The 15530-nt window shown below is 40.6% G+C and overlaps 1 protein-coding gene across 4 annotated transcripts in view; it reads right to left on the bottom strand.

Moving 5' to 3' along the window:
- Positions 1-15530, bottom strand: part of PTPRC (protein tyrosine phosphatase receptor type C) — a 294186-nt gene that overhangs the window by 136338 nt on the left and 142318 nt on the right. For 3 of the 4 annotated variants that reach the window (XM_033916186.1, XM_033916188.1, XM_033916187.1), the window contains exon 5: positions 1822-1923. The exons of the other annotated variant lie outside the window; for it this stretch is intronic. In XM_033916186.1, coding sequence (XP_033772077.1) covers positions 1822-1923 — 102 coding nt within the window. The remainder of the gene's footprint in view (positions 1-1821; positions 1924-15530) is intronic. 4 annotated transcript variants of the gene reach the window in all.

Raw genomic sequence — 15530 nt, 5'->3', positions numbered from 1 at the left:
GTAATTTCTATTCAGGTATGGCTATTGAAACTGGCAAGATGAAAGGTCACTATACAAACCTAAAACTCTTTCCCCTTCTATTTTCAAATATATCTGTTTTATTTATACTTGTATAAAAAAAAAAATAAAAAAAAATGCTCAGGGTGGTTCTGAAAGCTGAGCATACAAACCTGCAAAAGCTCTGCTGATCTCTGACCTCAGATAATGGAGCCCTGACCTATTTCTCTGAGGGGTTTAAATAGCAGTAGCAGCAAACAACTATGTTAAGCAAAGAATTTAGCAGATGCAATTTCTTATAATTGTAAAACAGATTTTTTTCTCTGATTAACAAATGTTATTTTGTTAATTTATTAGTTATTTTACATTCAGTTAATATCAGCCTAGCAGTAGATTCTGTGGGAAGGAAATCATATCTTTAGTAAGGGGTTTTTCTACTAAGTTGCACTAGCAAATGGGCTTAGCATATCCTAATGTGGGACTTTCCCACATGCTAACCCACTACCAGCACAATCTTAAATTCGACCTTCAATTATTTTAATTTCAGGCTGTGCGCTAATTAAAAAAATTAACCTGAGAGCCCTTTCCACCTCCTAGTTAGGAGGCGCTATGGGCTCCTGCGTTAAACTTGGGTTATTCAATGACCCCCAAATTCTGTATATGGCATCCTAATTTGTGCACATGCAGCTTAATTAATTGGTCTAATTGACACTAATTGACAATTAACACCTCATAATTTATGTTAATTGGCACTAATTAAAAGTTATGCGCATGACTTGGAAAGCGTGATTCTACAGTATAAAATGCATGTGGTGGCAGCAGTGCGGAAATTTTGAATAAGGGGCGTGGTCCGAGGTGGATCGTAGCTAGTCCCAAAAGTTACATGCTTTGATATTGAATACGCTTCATCCATATACAGCTTTGGAACAGACTTTTAGGCCTGGCTTTAGCTGGCCTTAATGGGTGCGCCTAAAAGTTAAGCGACACATTGGCTCTTAGCACAATTCTATAAAAGTATGCGCACCTTGTAGAATCGTGCTGCGATTTTGTAGCTGCCATATGAAGAATTAGACCCTTAGGGGCTGGCCTGCTACGTGTCAATCACAGACAGACGCCACTTTCAAATCAGACATACTGGCACCTAGCAAGGACCCTAGGCCCTGGAAGTATAGGCCAAGGCTTTACAGGGCTATATTTCCGGTGCCTAGGGCCCTTGTAGACCAGCGGCGCCTAGTGACGCAAAAGTCCAGTGCCACCCTTAAACATGCCCACTTCCAGGCATCAACATCACTAGGTATTCTGGACCCAGGCGCCAGTCCCAAATGGAGCTTAGCAGAACCTAATTTGTAAAAATGAGTTAATTGGTTTTTAATGACGTGACGAATTATTGCACCAGTTAAAACCAATTAAAATACTTAAGTTAGGCACAAGCAGGTGCAATCTAAATTTTGTCAGCTTTTAGAGAATCTGGGCTTTAGTGCATGTTAATATCAGCGTGATAGATGAATAAAGCTTCCACGCTCATTCTCCTTCCACTGACAAGCTCCCTCCAAAAATAATTATAAAAACCCACATGGTTAGCACATGCTAACAGTTAAACTAACACATTAAAAATGTTCTGCATTAGGCATCTTCTCCAAATTAAGCGCAAGTTAGTGTTTTAACACATTTAATAAAATGGCCCCTAAATAACTAAAGTGGAAAAGTGTGTTAGATACTGTTAGAAGAAATTTCTCTGTTTCATACAAAAATGTGCTAGATATTATTTTCCCACTGTTTTGGGGACTCGAGTATGGTTGCTATGAATGTGTGTAAGGTTGTCACCTAAAGAAGTGGGAGCCAGAGTAGTTGAAAGTGAGATGGTGGTAAGGTTGTCTGAAGTAGAAGCCGTGGGCAGTTCAGTGCGATTATGTGTGGTTGAGTGACCTGCAAGGAAATAAACAGATACAATTAATGTTTGAAAAAGCTGACTAGCGTTCTTTCACATCTGGGATATTCACCACAGCAAATTAGAGAAAAACCCAGGAGGAAATTGCCCGAGATTTGGAATGAAGATTGCAAAACAGATTTCCTACACATCTTGGGATAGTCCATACTTTTGGCCAGTTTGCAACATTTCTTCTTTTAAGATGTTCCAGTGTAACTTTTACCCAGCAGAATCCTTGGAAGTTGTAGGCCTTTTGCTTTTAACACATGTTAACATTATTCAAACCCAACAGCAAGAAAAAAAAAAAAAGCTATACACTCTCAAAAACTATCCAAAAGTCAAGTCAGAATTTTAGCTTGGTCTAGCACTTACCGTAACTTAATCCACATAAGATGCAGATGGATCAATGACCATGCCAACTGAATGCCATTTCTGAATGGATAACTCATGGCAACATCTTTGCTCAACCCGGACCACAATTGTATAGATAATATTGAGCCATTTAGAATTTAAACCACAAAATACTATCCTTAGGATTTTTTAAATTCTATGAATAGGGGAGTTATGAAATAGAAACCTGTGCCAGCACATAACTCTCTTTGAAAATTGGCCCAACAATGTTTTTGAAGATTCAGATCAAAAGGCTGGTGTACTCAAATTGCATTAATGCAGGGCTCCATGAGACCCAATTTAAGATCTTACATAATACATATATTACTAAGCTTAAAAGGAAATTGATGGGTATTTGGGACTCAGATGAATGTGATAGATGCCATAGCGGTCGAGGCACTTTGATCCACCATTTTTTTGGAATGCTCGACTTTGTAGCTTTTCTGGTCTCTGTGCTTGAGAGTTATCTGGGGCTGTTATGTGAGTGGACCTACAAGATTCTTCATCTTGGTCTAGAGGTGGATCTTGTGGATCAATGAGTGCTTACCATCAATGTCACTTCATTTTACTAGCCTTGGTCCTAGCATGAAAAGTCATTCTACAACACTGGATAGACAAAGAACACCCCCCCCCCCCCCCGCCTTTCCCAGTGATGCACTGGAAACAAGAATGGCTCAGATGGCCACTTGGGAATGTAAGCAAGATTCTAAATTAATGTATAAGGATCTGTAGATTTCCCCACAATCTGGGTATTGTAAAAACACAGGCACAGGGAGGAAGAGGGGAGGAAGTTGACTGTTTTGAATCTGAGGGACAGGGGATGATTGTGTGAGGGGGAAAAATTTCAAAACTGGGAGGGGAATGTTGGTCTGCTAAAATATGCTGTCTATGCTGTTGATTATATTATAAGCCCATTTGGGTTGTATTTGGACTGGGCACTGTCATGTCATGTCATGCTGTTCTTGTAATGTAACCAAGTTCCTTTCTTCACTACAGGAATACAGAGAGTTCAATACAGAGAGTTTAAAAAAAAAAAGGTGAACCTCAAATTTGCAGGTAGGGCTACTTAAGTGGCATTAGATATTTCCACCTTAATTGTGTTTGACATTAACGAGCAGCAGGGAACTTGTCTGTGCAGTAACTTCAGAGGGAATGCTGGACATCTCCCCAAAAGTTACTGCATAGAATTTGCACATATCGCACATTAATTCTGGCTGTTATACAGTTAAGTGCACATTTTTATATAGTAACATGTCCTTATGTATAGTAACATGTACTTTTGCAAAACCTACTTTCATGAAGTGATTTCACAAGTTGGCCTTTGCTTGGAACATCCCTCTCCCCCCCCCACCCCGGAAACATGAAGCAAAGAGCACATGCATATCAATACTTTGGCCTCAAAGTCATTATTGCTCAGCAGTTAAAATGTCTGTGGGATCTGAGGTCCAGCATTTGCAGTCTAGACAAACCCTACCTTGACGTCTCATGGCTCTACATCCTCTTTCTCTCCAATGCTGACAGGACAGTATTGGAGGTGAAAGAAGAAGTAGCAGATAATATAAGGGTGAATTTTCAGCAGTGGTAGTGGCAAGCAGCTTAATTTAAATGCTGGTCCTGTTAATTTATATATATATTGTTCAACAAGACTAATCAGTTCAAGTTTTAATAAAATTTGATGGATCGCTTAATTGTAATACAAAACGATGAACAAATCTAAAAACCATGTAGTACATTTCTCATTATGGGGAGACAACATTGTTAACGCAAGTCAGACAATAAAACAAAACAGATCCAACAGGAAAATGGGGGAGGAACTACAATATTTGACAGTAAAGGAGACGAATAGAGATAAAATGATAGGGGGAGGGGAATATCACGTAAAGGTCTTGTAAAAATTAAAATAGTAATAAAATTTCAAAAGAAAAATTAGCAATTAAAAGATGATAATTGGCAAATAACACTTCATAACTGGCACTAATTAGAAGTATTTCTCAACCTGCAGTCCAAGTACCTCAGGGGGTACGCGGGCTGCCTGTTGGGGGTATGTGGCCACCATCGCTAAAGCTGCCACCACCGATTCCTCCCTGCCCCCTCCCGAAGTCGACCCTACAATCCAACACACTTCATTCCCACACACCTCTGCCACCACCACTGCTGCTGCAACAGGGACGGGCCAGGCATGTGCAGCAACTGCATGCGGCCAGCCCACAAGCCTTTCCCCAATGTAAATTCTGATGTCAGGGGACGGCCTATGGGCTGGCCATTTGCAGTCGCTGCATGCGTCCGTCCCATCCCTTTTGTTGCAGCAGCTGCATGGGGGTGGGAATGGAGCATGTCAGGTGGCAGGGTAAGCTTCAGAGGTGAGTCAGGGAGGAATCTGCATCAGTGGGAGCTTCAACCGGGGAGGGGGGGGGCATGCAGGGAGAAAGGAAAAAAAAAGTTGGGAGGGAATGGAGTGTGTTGGGTAGCAGGGTAGGCTTTGGGGGTGGGGTGGGGAGGCAGGGAGAGAAGAAGAAAAAGTTAGACTCGTGGAGGGACAGAGTGGTTGGTGAATGGAATAAGGTCTTGAAGAGAGGAAGCATGCAGGAGGCAGAAAGAAAGAAAGAAATATTGGATGCACAGTCAGAAAAAAAGTGCAACCAGAGACTCATGAAATCATCAGAGAGCAAAGGTAGGAAAAATTATTTAATTTTCAATTTAGTGATCAAAATGTGTCAGTTTTGAGAATTTATATCTGCTGTCAATATTTTGCACTATATTTCTCTATAGTTGTTACTGAGGTGACATTGTATATTTTAAAGTCATCTGCCTTGATCTCTTTCAAAACGCCATGAATATAAATAATAATTAACATTTTCTCTGTGTACAGTGTGCTTTGTGTTTTTATTTTAATTTTGTGGTTACCATTATGTATGAATAAAATTATATTATTTGTATATGAAAAACGGATTGAAGAAATTGCATTACAATTAGTACTTTTATTATGGGGTGGAGTCAGGGGTGGAGTTTGGGTGGGTCAGGGGTGGAGTTTGGGATGGTCTGGGGCGGAACTTGGGCAGGGGTACTCGGTTGGTAATTGTTAGGCTTAGGGGTTACTTGGCTTGAAAAGGTTGAGAAACACTGAACTGGTAAGCACATTCTATAAGGTGTTGCACATTAGTTCTAGTGTGCAAATCTCAAAAAGAGGAATGGTCAGGGGAGAAGCATGGACAGATCTTTTATAGAATACACCCAATCCATGCAGAACTTAAGCACAGGTATTTAGGCCTGGTATTTAGGCCTGGTATTTACCTTGGTCTAAATGGGTTCAACTAAATCAAAAATAAAAACCTATGTTCCATTCCAAAGCTGGAAAACTCACAAAAAAATGTGGAACAATAGTCTCTGAATGATACAGGGAAAATTTATTAGAAATAAAAAAAATGTTAAAAAATATAAAAACTTTAAAAAGTACTGTATATATGATTGTAGAATGTACTACAAAACACAGCACAGTTAAAATGTACAGCAATATAATAACACAATGCTCTCAATAAAAACAGTTTGTATAGCAATGTGATGGTCAGTATGATTCAATATGATTCAAAATGCTGTTTTATATAAATCAAAGTGCTGATGGTCCATGGTGAGAAACGATTGTAGTTGAGTAGACAAATAATACAGACCCAACACTCAAAATCATTTATTGCACAATTCAAATTTTTTGTTGTTGCTGCTCTCTTCATATTTTCTAAAATCAGCAATCAGGACCTCTGATGAAGGCTTAGTGTAGTCAAAATACGGACCGTGCGCAGAAGTTTTGCATTTAGACGAGGTCATTTACATGAGCCGTTGATCTGTCAGAAATGTTTGTGCCTACATTTTGGCACACTGATGCAGATTTAAACAGTATTCCATAAGGACACTTGCATGCAAGTGGTGTTATAGACTAGGAGCGATACCCATGATATTTTTCCGCTTAAATGGAGGGGTTCTGAATTGTATTAATTTAATTTAGGCCTATTATTCAGTAGACCTAAATTAAACATGTACATTTACCAAATAATGTCTGAATTCCACCATTATCTGGATAATGTTGTGGTGTTAACCTTTTAATATCCCTTCGCTGCACATAGGGCTCCTTTTACAAAGGTGCGTTAGGGCCTTAACACGCAGAATAGCGTGTGCTAAAATTCCGTGCGAGCTAGCTGCTACCGCCTCCTTTTAAGCAGGCGGTAATTTTTCAGCTAGCACGCGCTAATCTTGTGCGTGCGCTAAAAACGCTAACGCACCTTAGTTAAAGGAGCCCATAGTTTTGGCTGGTCAGAGAGATTTTCAGCCCAATACCATCCATAAAATCATTCACCACCACTGCTGAATATATAAATCCATTAGAATATTGGCCCCATAACTTAAATGAGGTCTTCCAGTTGTCAGAAAGTGACTGTTTGCCCTTTACAACACCATCAGGAGAGTTCGAACATTATCCTCCTAAAGTGACACACTGCAAACCTGTAGCTGGGTGTTCGGTGGTGAATGCAGAATGCAGAGCGGTGCTGTTGCGTGCCAGTGTGCCATTTTCCGTGAAAGAGGGAGAAGTGAGTGCAAGTGTGCTGCGTGCTGTCGGTGAACCTGCGGCAAGAGGGGCGGGAGTGCTGTTATTACTTGTACAGACGCGGTCCTAATATAAGAATTTGAGAAAAGGCTGCTGCAAACAAAAACCTAACTCTGGAAACAGACAATCCTACAAAAGAGAAGAAGGCTTGTAAAATAAGCTGGAACACATTTTTATTTTCTGTTCTTAACACCATTTCTAGGTGTGTTTTTTTTTTTTTAATTTATAATTTAGGGCTCCTTGTACAAAGGTGCGCTAGGGGCTTTACGCGTGGAATAGCGCGCGCTAAATTGCCGTGTGCGCTAGCTGCTACCGCCTCCTTTTGAGCAGGTGGTAGATTTTCAGCTAGCGCGCGTTATAGTGCGCGCTAATCCGGTGCGTGCGATAAAAACACTAGTGCACCTTCGTAAAAAGAACCCTTAGTTAACCCACAGTTGTAACAATTGTGAATGGTCTGCATACATGTACAATTGATATGAAATAAAAGCAATGCTGAAGGTGGAAAGTTAGGTGCTGAAATTTTTGATGGGACCGTCTAGAATAACTTTATCTTGCCTTTTTCTCTCATCCTTTTCCAATGAATACATTGCCCGTGCATTACTCCATATCAAATGTGCAAATGATTTCAAATGAGCCCCATGTGAACTGGATCCAAATGGGAGGCAGAGCATACTATATAAATGCAGACAGTAAAAACATTTATCTCTGTGTTTATTTGTACTAACTACATTCAGTGGCATAGTAATGGTGGGGGCAGGGAGCAAAACACCCCCCTCCCCCCGGCATCATCTTCATGGGGGATGCCAGTACCTCTCTACCCCCATGTACTTTTTTAAATGTTCACCAATGTGAACAGCATCTTCCACGTGCTGCTTGCTGACCTCGGCTCCCTTCTGACATCACTTCCTGGTCGCGGGACCAGGACCTAACGTCAGAAGGGAGCCAAAGTGGAAGATGCTGCTCAGCCAGTGAACATTTAAAGAGGTACTTAAGAACATAAGAAATGCCTCTGCTGGGTCAGACCCGAGGTCCATCGTGCCCAGCAGTCCGCTCACGTGGCGGCCCAACAGGTCCAGGACCTGTGCAGTAATCTTCTATCTATACCCCTCTATCCCCATTTCCAGTAGGAATTTGACCAATCCTTTCTTGAACCCCAGTACCGTACTCTGCCTTATAACGTCCTCTGGAAGCGCATTCCAGGTGTCCACCACACGTTGGGTAAAGAAGAACTTCCTAGCATTTGTTTTGAATCTGTCCCCTTTCAACTTTTCCGAATGCCCTCTTGTTCTCTTATTTTTCTAAAGTTTGAAGAATCTGTCCCTCTCTACTCTCTTTATGCCCTTCATGATCTTGTAAGTCTCTATCATATCCCCTCTAAGTCTCCTCTTCTCCAGGGAAAAGAGACCCAGCTTCTCCAATCTCTCAGAATATGACAGGTTTTCCATACCTATTATCAGACGTGTTGCTCTCCTTTGAACCCTCTCGACTAACGCCATATCCTTCTTAAGATACGGCGACCAATATTGGACGCAGTACTCCAAATGCGGGCGCACCATCGCCCGATACAACAGCAGGATAACTTCTTTCGTTCTGGCTGTAATACCCTTTTTGATTATACCAAGCATTCTATTCGCTATCTTAGCGGCCGCTGCACATTGTGCCGACGGCTTCATTGTCATGTCCACCATTACCCCCAAGTCCCTTTCCTGGGTACTCTTATTCAATAACATCCCTCACATTGTATAGTTGTACCTCGAGTTTCTGCTCCCCACATGTAATACTTTACATTTCTCAATGTTGAACTTCATCTGCCATTTCGCCGCCCATTCTTCTAATTTGTTCAAGTCCCTTTGCAACTTTTCGCAGTCCTCTGTAGTCCGAGCTCCATTAAATAGTTTGGTGTCGTCTGCAAATTTTATTATCTTGCACTTTGTCCCTGTTTCTAGATCATTTATGAAGATATTAAATAGCAGCGGCCCGAGCACCGAGCCCTGCAGGACACCACTCATGACCCTCCTCCAGTCGGAGTAGGGACCCTTCACTCCTACCCTTTGTTTTCTACCCTCCAACCAGTTTCTGATCCATCTATGTACGTCTCCTTCCACCCCATGGTTCTTCAGTTTCCGGAGTAGACGTTCATGGGGCACCTTGTCAAAGGCTTTTTGGAAATCTAGATATATGATGTCTATGGGGTCTCCTTTGTCCATCCGTTTGTTGATCCCTTCGAAGAAATGCAATAAGTTCGTTAGGCACGATCTTCCCTTGCAGAAACCATGCTGGCTGGTTATCAGAAGTTCATGTTTTTCAAAATGTTGATCGATGTTTTCTTTTATCAGTGCTTCTACCATTTTCCCCGGAACCGAAGTCAGGCTCACCGGCCTGTAGTTTCCCGGGTCACCTCTTGATCCCTTTTTAAAGATGGGTGTAACGTTACTTGGAGGTGGGTGGGGGCTCGAGTGGCGGGGAAGAGAGGGGGGTGGCAGAGTACAGCAATGCAGGGTGTCACTGCATCGGGTGCCAACCTCCTTCACTACGTCGCTGACTTTGTTACCTTAAAAAATAAAATAATTGATTTTATATTAGAAACATAGAAACGTAACGACAGATAAAAGCCAAATGGCCCATCCAGTTTGTCCACCTGCAGCATCCACTATCTCATCCTCTCCCTAACAGATCCCACATGCTTGTTCCATGCTTTCTTGACTTCAGACAAAGCTTTGTCTCCACCACCTCTACAGGGAGACTATTCCATGCATCTACAACCTTTAATGTAAAAAATATATATATATATTTCCTTAGATTACACCTGAGCCTATCACCTCTTAACTTCATCCTATACCCTCTTATGCTCGAGTTTTCCTTCATTTGAAAAAGGCTCACCTCCTGTACAATAATGCCACAGAGATAATTAAACATCTAATTCATATCTCCTCTCCCACCTTTCTTCCAGAGTATATATATTGAGGACTCTATGTCTGCCCCCATATGATTTTGACAAAGACCACTAACCAATTTTGTTGCAGCCCTCTGGACCAACTCTATCCTCTTTATATCTTTTTGATGTTGTGGTCTCCAGAATTGCACACAGTGTTCCAAATTGGCCCTCAGAGACTTATACAACGGCGCTATCATCTCCTTTTTCCTACTGGCCATTCCTCTCCCTGCACACCCTTGCATCCTCCTGGCTTTGACCATCACTTTTTCTACTTGTTTGGCCACCGTGAGATCATCAGACACAATCACCCTCCAATCACAGAAGTACTTTGCCCCCCCCTAAAAAAAACCCATTTAACTCAGAACTTATTTCTTATTGTGCTTTAATTTGGTAACTAGAGATTAGAGATTAATTTTATAGGGCACAAGGTTAAGAAAGATCTAGCAACCAGAACCTTCTGGTGGTCCCCTCCCCGCGACATTTATTTTATGACCCCACAAGGAAAAAAAATCTTCTCGGTTACTGCACCAACAATATGGAACTCCCTTCGAGAAGAGATCTTATTAGACAAATTTAAGAATAACTTAAAGACCTTCCTTTTTAAAGATGCATATGACAAGTAGATGCTAGATCGCATAGAGAAGGAAGAGCATAGCCCCCTCCCAGTGTGTTGACCTTTTACGATCTTTCTTTCCTATTATAAATTGTACTTCTCCCTTAATCCAATTTGTATCTTGTCAGTCAGTAAAATCTTGTTATTTGATGTCTTCCCTAGTCTTAATACTGTACACCGCTGTGACAATTTATTTAAAGCGGTATATCAAATTTTAAATAAAACTTCAACTTGTTTTCAGCAGAGAATGAGACGGGTACAGAATTTGTCACTGTCGCCATCTCCATGTCATTCTTTATGGAGAGAGGGAAGAATCAGAATATGAATGGGCCCGGCCATTGACCCTCAAACCTTGCATTGACGAATGCTGGTGTAGAAGAACTGAGGTTTAAGATAGACACTAAAGAATGACATGGGATGGTTTCAAAGCCACTTAGGTGCTGACTGACTTTATAAAAGACTAGTGCAAATCCAGCAGCAACAAAACCTATTGTCAAGGCACAGACATTACACCTACTCAAGAGAAGATACAAAAGTTCCTTCTATTGTACCAGTGCATGCTGGCTTGCACTACATATACTTGTAGGCAAGAGCTAATTTTATAAGCACAGAAAATGCTCTCCTCACCCTCCTAATTCTATATATTGTCCTAAAAGCTAGGCAACAAATTGGCGCTTACCTTCCATATTAAAATGGGAGATTTGTGCCAATAGAGAACATCAATGGCACTTAAACTTAAAACTTCACTTATTTACTGTTCTGTAACATAGTGTCTAAATTCTCTAGTGCATAACTGTGATGGGGGAGGGGATGGAACATTCTTATGGGAGGGGCTTGGCCTGGTCTTGGACATTCCAACTATTCCAGCACATATTTTATAGAATATTGTCATTTGCACACGCAGGTATCACATTTAGTCATGAACTTTTATGCCTGTCTGTGTCCACAGCAAAATTGTGTTAGTAATAAAGCTTTATACATTAAAAACAAGAATAGCTTTACTGGGTCAGACCAATGGTCCATCTAACCCAGTATCCCGTCTACACAGAGGCCAATCCTAGTCACAAGTACCTGGCAAAACCCCAAATAGTAGCAGCATTCTATGCCACCAATCCAGAGCAAGCAGTAGCTTCCCCCATGTCTGTCTCAACAGCTGACTATGGACTTTTCCTCCAGGAGATTGTCCAAAGCTTTTTTAAAACCAGCTACATTAACCGCTCTTACCAAATCCTTTGGCAATGTGTTCCAGAGTTTAACTATTCTCTGAGTGAAAAAATATTTCCTCCTATTGATTTTAAAAGTATTACTCTGTAATTTCATCAAGTGTCCCCTAGTCTTTGTAAATCTTGATGAAGTAAAAAAAAAAAAAAAAAATAATCAATTCACTTGTACCCATTCTATAACACTCACGATTTTGTAGACTTCAATCATATCTCCCCTCACCTGTCTCTTTTCCAAGTTGAAGAGTCCTAACCTCTAGTCTTTCCTCATACGAGAGGAGTTCCATTCCTTTTATTATCTTGGTTGCTCTTCTTTGACCCTTTTCTAGTTCCGCTGTATCTTTTTTGAGATAAAGAGACCGGAACTGAACACAGTACTCAAGGTGAGGTTGCACCATTCAGCAATACAGAGGCATTATAACATTCTTAGCCTTGTTTACCATCCTTTTTCTAGTAATTCCTAGCATCTTGTTTGCTTTTTTGGCTGCCATTACACATTGGACGGAAGCTTTCAATGTATTGTCCACGATGATACCCAGGTCTTTTTCTTGAACGCTGACCCCCAAGGTGGACCCTAGCATTCAATAATTCTATTTTGGATTATTCTTCCCAATGTGCATCACATTGAATTTGTTCACATTAATTTTCATCTGCCACTTGATTGCCCAGTCTTCCAATTTCCTAAGGTCTGCCTGTAATTTTTCACAATCCGCATGTGTTTTAACAACTTTTAACAGTTTAGTTGTCATCTGCAAATCTGATCACCTCACTCGTCGTTCCAATTTCCAGATCATTTTTAAATAAGTTAAATAGCAACGGTCCCATTACAGATCCCTGTGGCATACCACTATTGTGTCTATGCAGCTCACCAAGAACCTAGAGAAGCTGAATTATAACCAATTCCTAGTGCAGAGTACTGGTATCTCTAGTAAAATCCAGACCCTTAGATCCGCCCCTAGGCCCGCCCAGTTCCACCCATCCCTGCCTTGTTACATCCCAGTCCCTCCCCCAAACCTACCCTAGCCCCGGCCTCCACTGCCTGCTCTAGTCAAGCAAGAGGGCATCCGTGCATGCGCGAATGTCCTGCCCGACACAATTTTGAGGATGCTTTTCAAAACCCAGACAAAGTGCTGGGTTTTGAATAACTGTCCGGACCCCCAGACATGTTCTCGAAAAGAAGGACATGTCTGGGAAAATCCAGCCGTCTGGTAACCCTAGTCCTAGAAAAACTATATGTTTGCCAAGTATGAACATGAGGATCATGTGGTTTTGAAAGCCCTAATGCAACCACATCTTTAATAAGCATCAGGATGATTCAATAAAACCAGAAAAGACTGCTAAGTACTGTGACTGCCTATGCTTCTGGGCAGCTCAGTAGGCTATGCAAGTACAATTACTTTGATTTTGTTTGGTGGAAGTGAGTGCAGGAGTTCCAGTACTCTCAGATCCCAGAGAGGTACTTGCATGCAGAAGTGAAGTGGAGTGTGCAAGTCCTGTTGCGTCTGTGATTGTGTGATTTGTTCCTGCAAATGAGGAAAGTAAGAATGATTAAGAGATCCTAAGAGCTATGTCAATGCTATATGCTATATGCATTTACTAGTCACATCTTTGCAGTGCTTGAGGTGATTTATAAACTTAAAAATTATCAAATTGTTACTATTTATAGAAAGCTCAACGCCGTCATCCAGTTTCACAGTTATAAAAGTCAATGAATAGCCATGATACATGTTATGACTCACCTCCTCCTAGAAAACAACAAAATCCAAATAGCACCACAAGGTTCCACAAAGGAAATGAAGCAGCACAATCACAAAAAGATTGTGGAACAGAAGATCGGATGTACCAGTTTGTAGTTTTGGGGCTCTCTTACACTTCGTACCTACCAGGTTCGTTTCATTGACGATGTTTCGGGAATTTGGAATAATTCATCCAGTGACCCTCGGGGCTCGCCACTGTCCCCACTGCTTTTTCAATGTCTGTATGTTCTCTCTGGGTGTTCGATTGTCTCATTTGGGGATAAAATGGTTTAGTTACGCGGATGATATTACGATCATCATCCCATTTGCTAACTCCCCCTCAGAAGCAGTTCTTACGGCAACAGAAGTATTAGGACTAATAGAACAGTGGATGACTGAATTTAAACTAAAGTTGAATTCAGAAAAAACAAAGTTTTTTGTAGCTTCTCCACGTCCACATGATACTGATACATCTTTGATCATAAATAAACATAGTGACCCTGTTCAGTCAACCATTAAGATATTGGGTTTAATACTGGATCAGGGATTGACTATGAAGAACCAGGTGGATTCTTTGCTTAGAAAGGGCTTTTTTACCCTCTTGAAGCTTCGATCCATTAGGGCTTATTTTGACGCTTCATCGTTTAGACTTTTGGTATAGTCCCTCATACTCAGTCAGCTTGATTACAGTAATATTGCCTATTTGGCAATATCTCAGAGAAATATACAGCAACTGCACATGGTTCAAAATGCAGCAGTCAGATTGATTTTTAGGATGAAGAAATACGACCACATAACATCTTCTTTTTTTTAATTGCATTGGTTGCCGGTGAAAGTGCGGGTGAAGTTCAAATTTGGTTGTTTCTGTTTTAAGGTTTTGTTTGGTCTCACCCCTAAATATTTAGTTGATCTCTTTTCCTTTGCAACTAACAAACACAAGTTAAGTTCACACTTGAATTTCGTCTTTCCGCCTGTAAACTTTAAAAAAAATCATCAAACATCTTTTGTCATACCAGGCGGCATTATGGGACAAAGATTTGGAACATTTGATCATGTCCTCCAATTCTTATGTGGAATTTAGGAGGCATTTAAAGACATACTTGTTTTCTAAATATCTGGGTAATTAGTTTTTAATTACTTGGATATCTTAACTTTGTAAACCACATAGACCTTTGTAGTTTTATTTTCTAATCATTTGGGCGTTTAATTGTATATCTTATCTTTTGTAAACCGCATAGAACTTTACGGTCCTGCAGTATATAAGTTGCTTGTTATGTTATGCAGTTTAATAAGCATCCAAATAACTTAAAAATAATCATCATCCAATGGTCTTTCCTTTTTCAGACATTATGTTGGTTCGGCTTCTCCCAAATCGCTATAAGTATGATTGAACTTCACTACACTGATCCTTTAACCAGAATTTCCATTAACAATAAACTATCAGCTCCTTTTCATCCAACCAGAGGCATGCGACAGGGATGTCCATTGTTGCCTTTGCTTTTTAACATAGCCCTTGAGCCTCTATTATTGAAAATTCAACATAACAACAAAATTCAAGGAGTACTGTTTGGGGAAAAACTGATTCAATATTCAGCATATGCAGATGATGTTTTGATTTACACTACACCTTGTTCTATTCAAGCTATGTTGGAAACTATAAATTCACATTCCAAGATTTCAGGATATAAATTGAACCAGTCCAGAACTGAAATAATGCAGTTAAACTGTCCTTGTGTGCTGGCTGAGTTTTCTAAATATAACTTTCAATGTGTCAAAAGCAGAATGAAATATTTAGGAGTATATTTCTCTCCCTCCATTGATGAAACCATACAGATGAATGAGGAGCATTTATTACAATTAGTTAAAGATTTAACTAAACAATGGACACCATTAAGATTATCGTGGTGGGGAAGATTAGACACAATTAAAATGATGATTGCACCAAAAATTAACTATATACCGAGTATGCTATCAATTTATTTTAATTTAAATCTGATTACACCAGAGCCCTCTTCAGCTTGAAATCCAGTGGCTGAAGACATTCTGTAGGTGTTTTTAGTTGGGGAGACAGGAGAGAGCAGCCGGAGCGCCGGAAATCACTCGCAGTATGCTCCGACC

Source organism: Geotrypetes seraphini, chromosome 12 (assembly GCF_902459505.1).
Source record: "Geotrypetes seraphini chromosome 12, aGeoSer1.1, whole genome shotgun sequence".
Lineage (NCBI taxonomy): Eukaryota > Metazoa > Chordata > Amphibia > Gymnophiona > Dermophiidae > Geotrypetes > Geotrypetes seraphini.
This window is presented reverse-complemented; position numbering and strand designations above follow the sequence as displayed.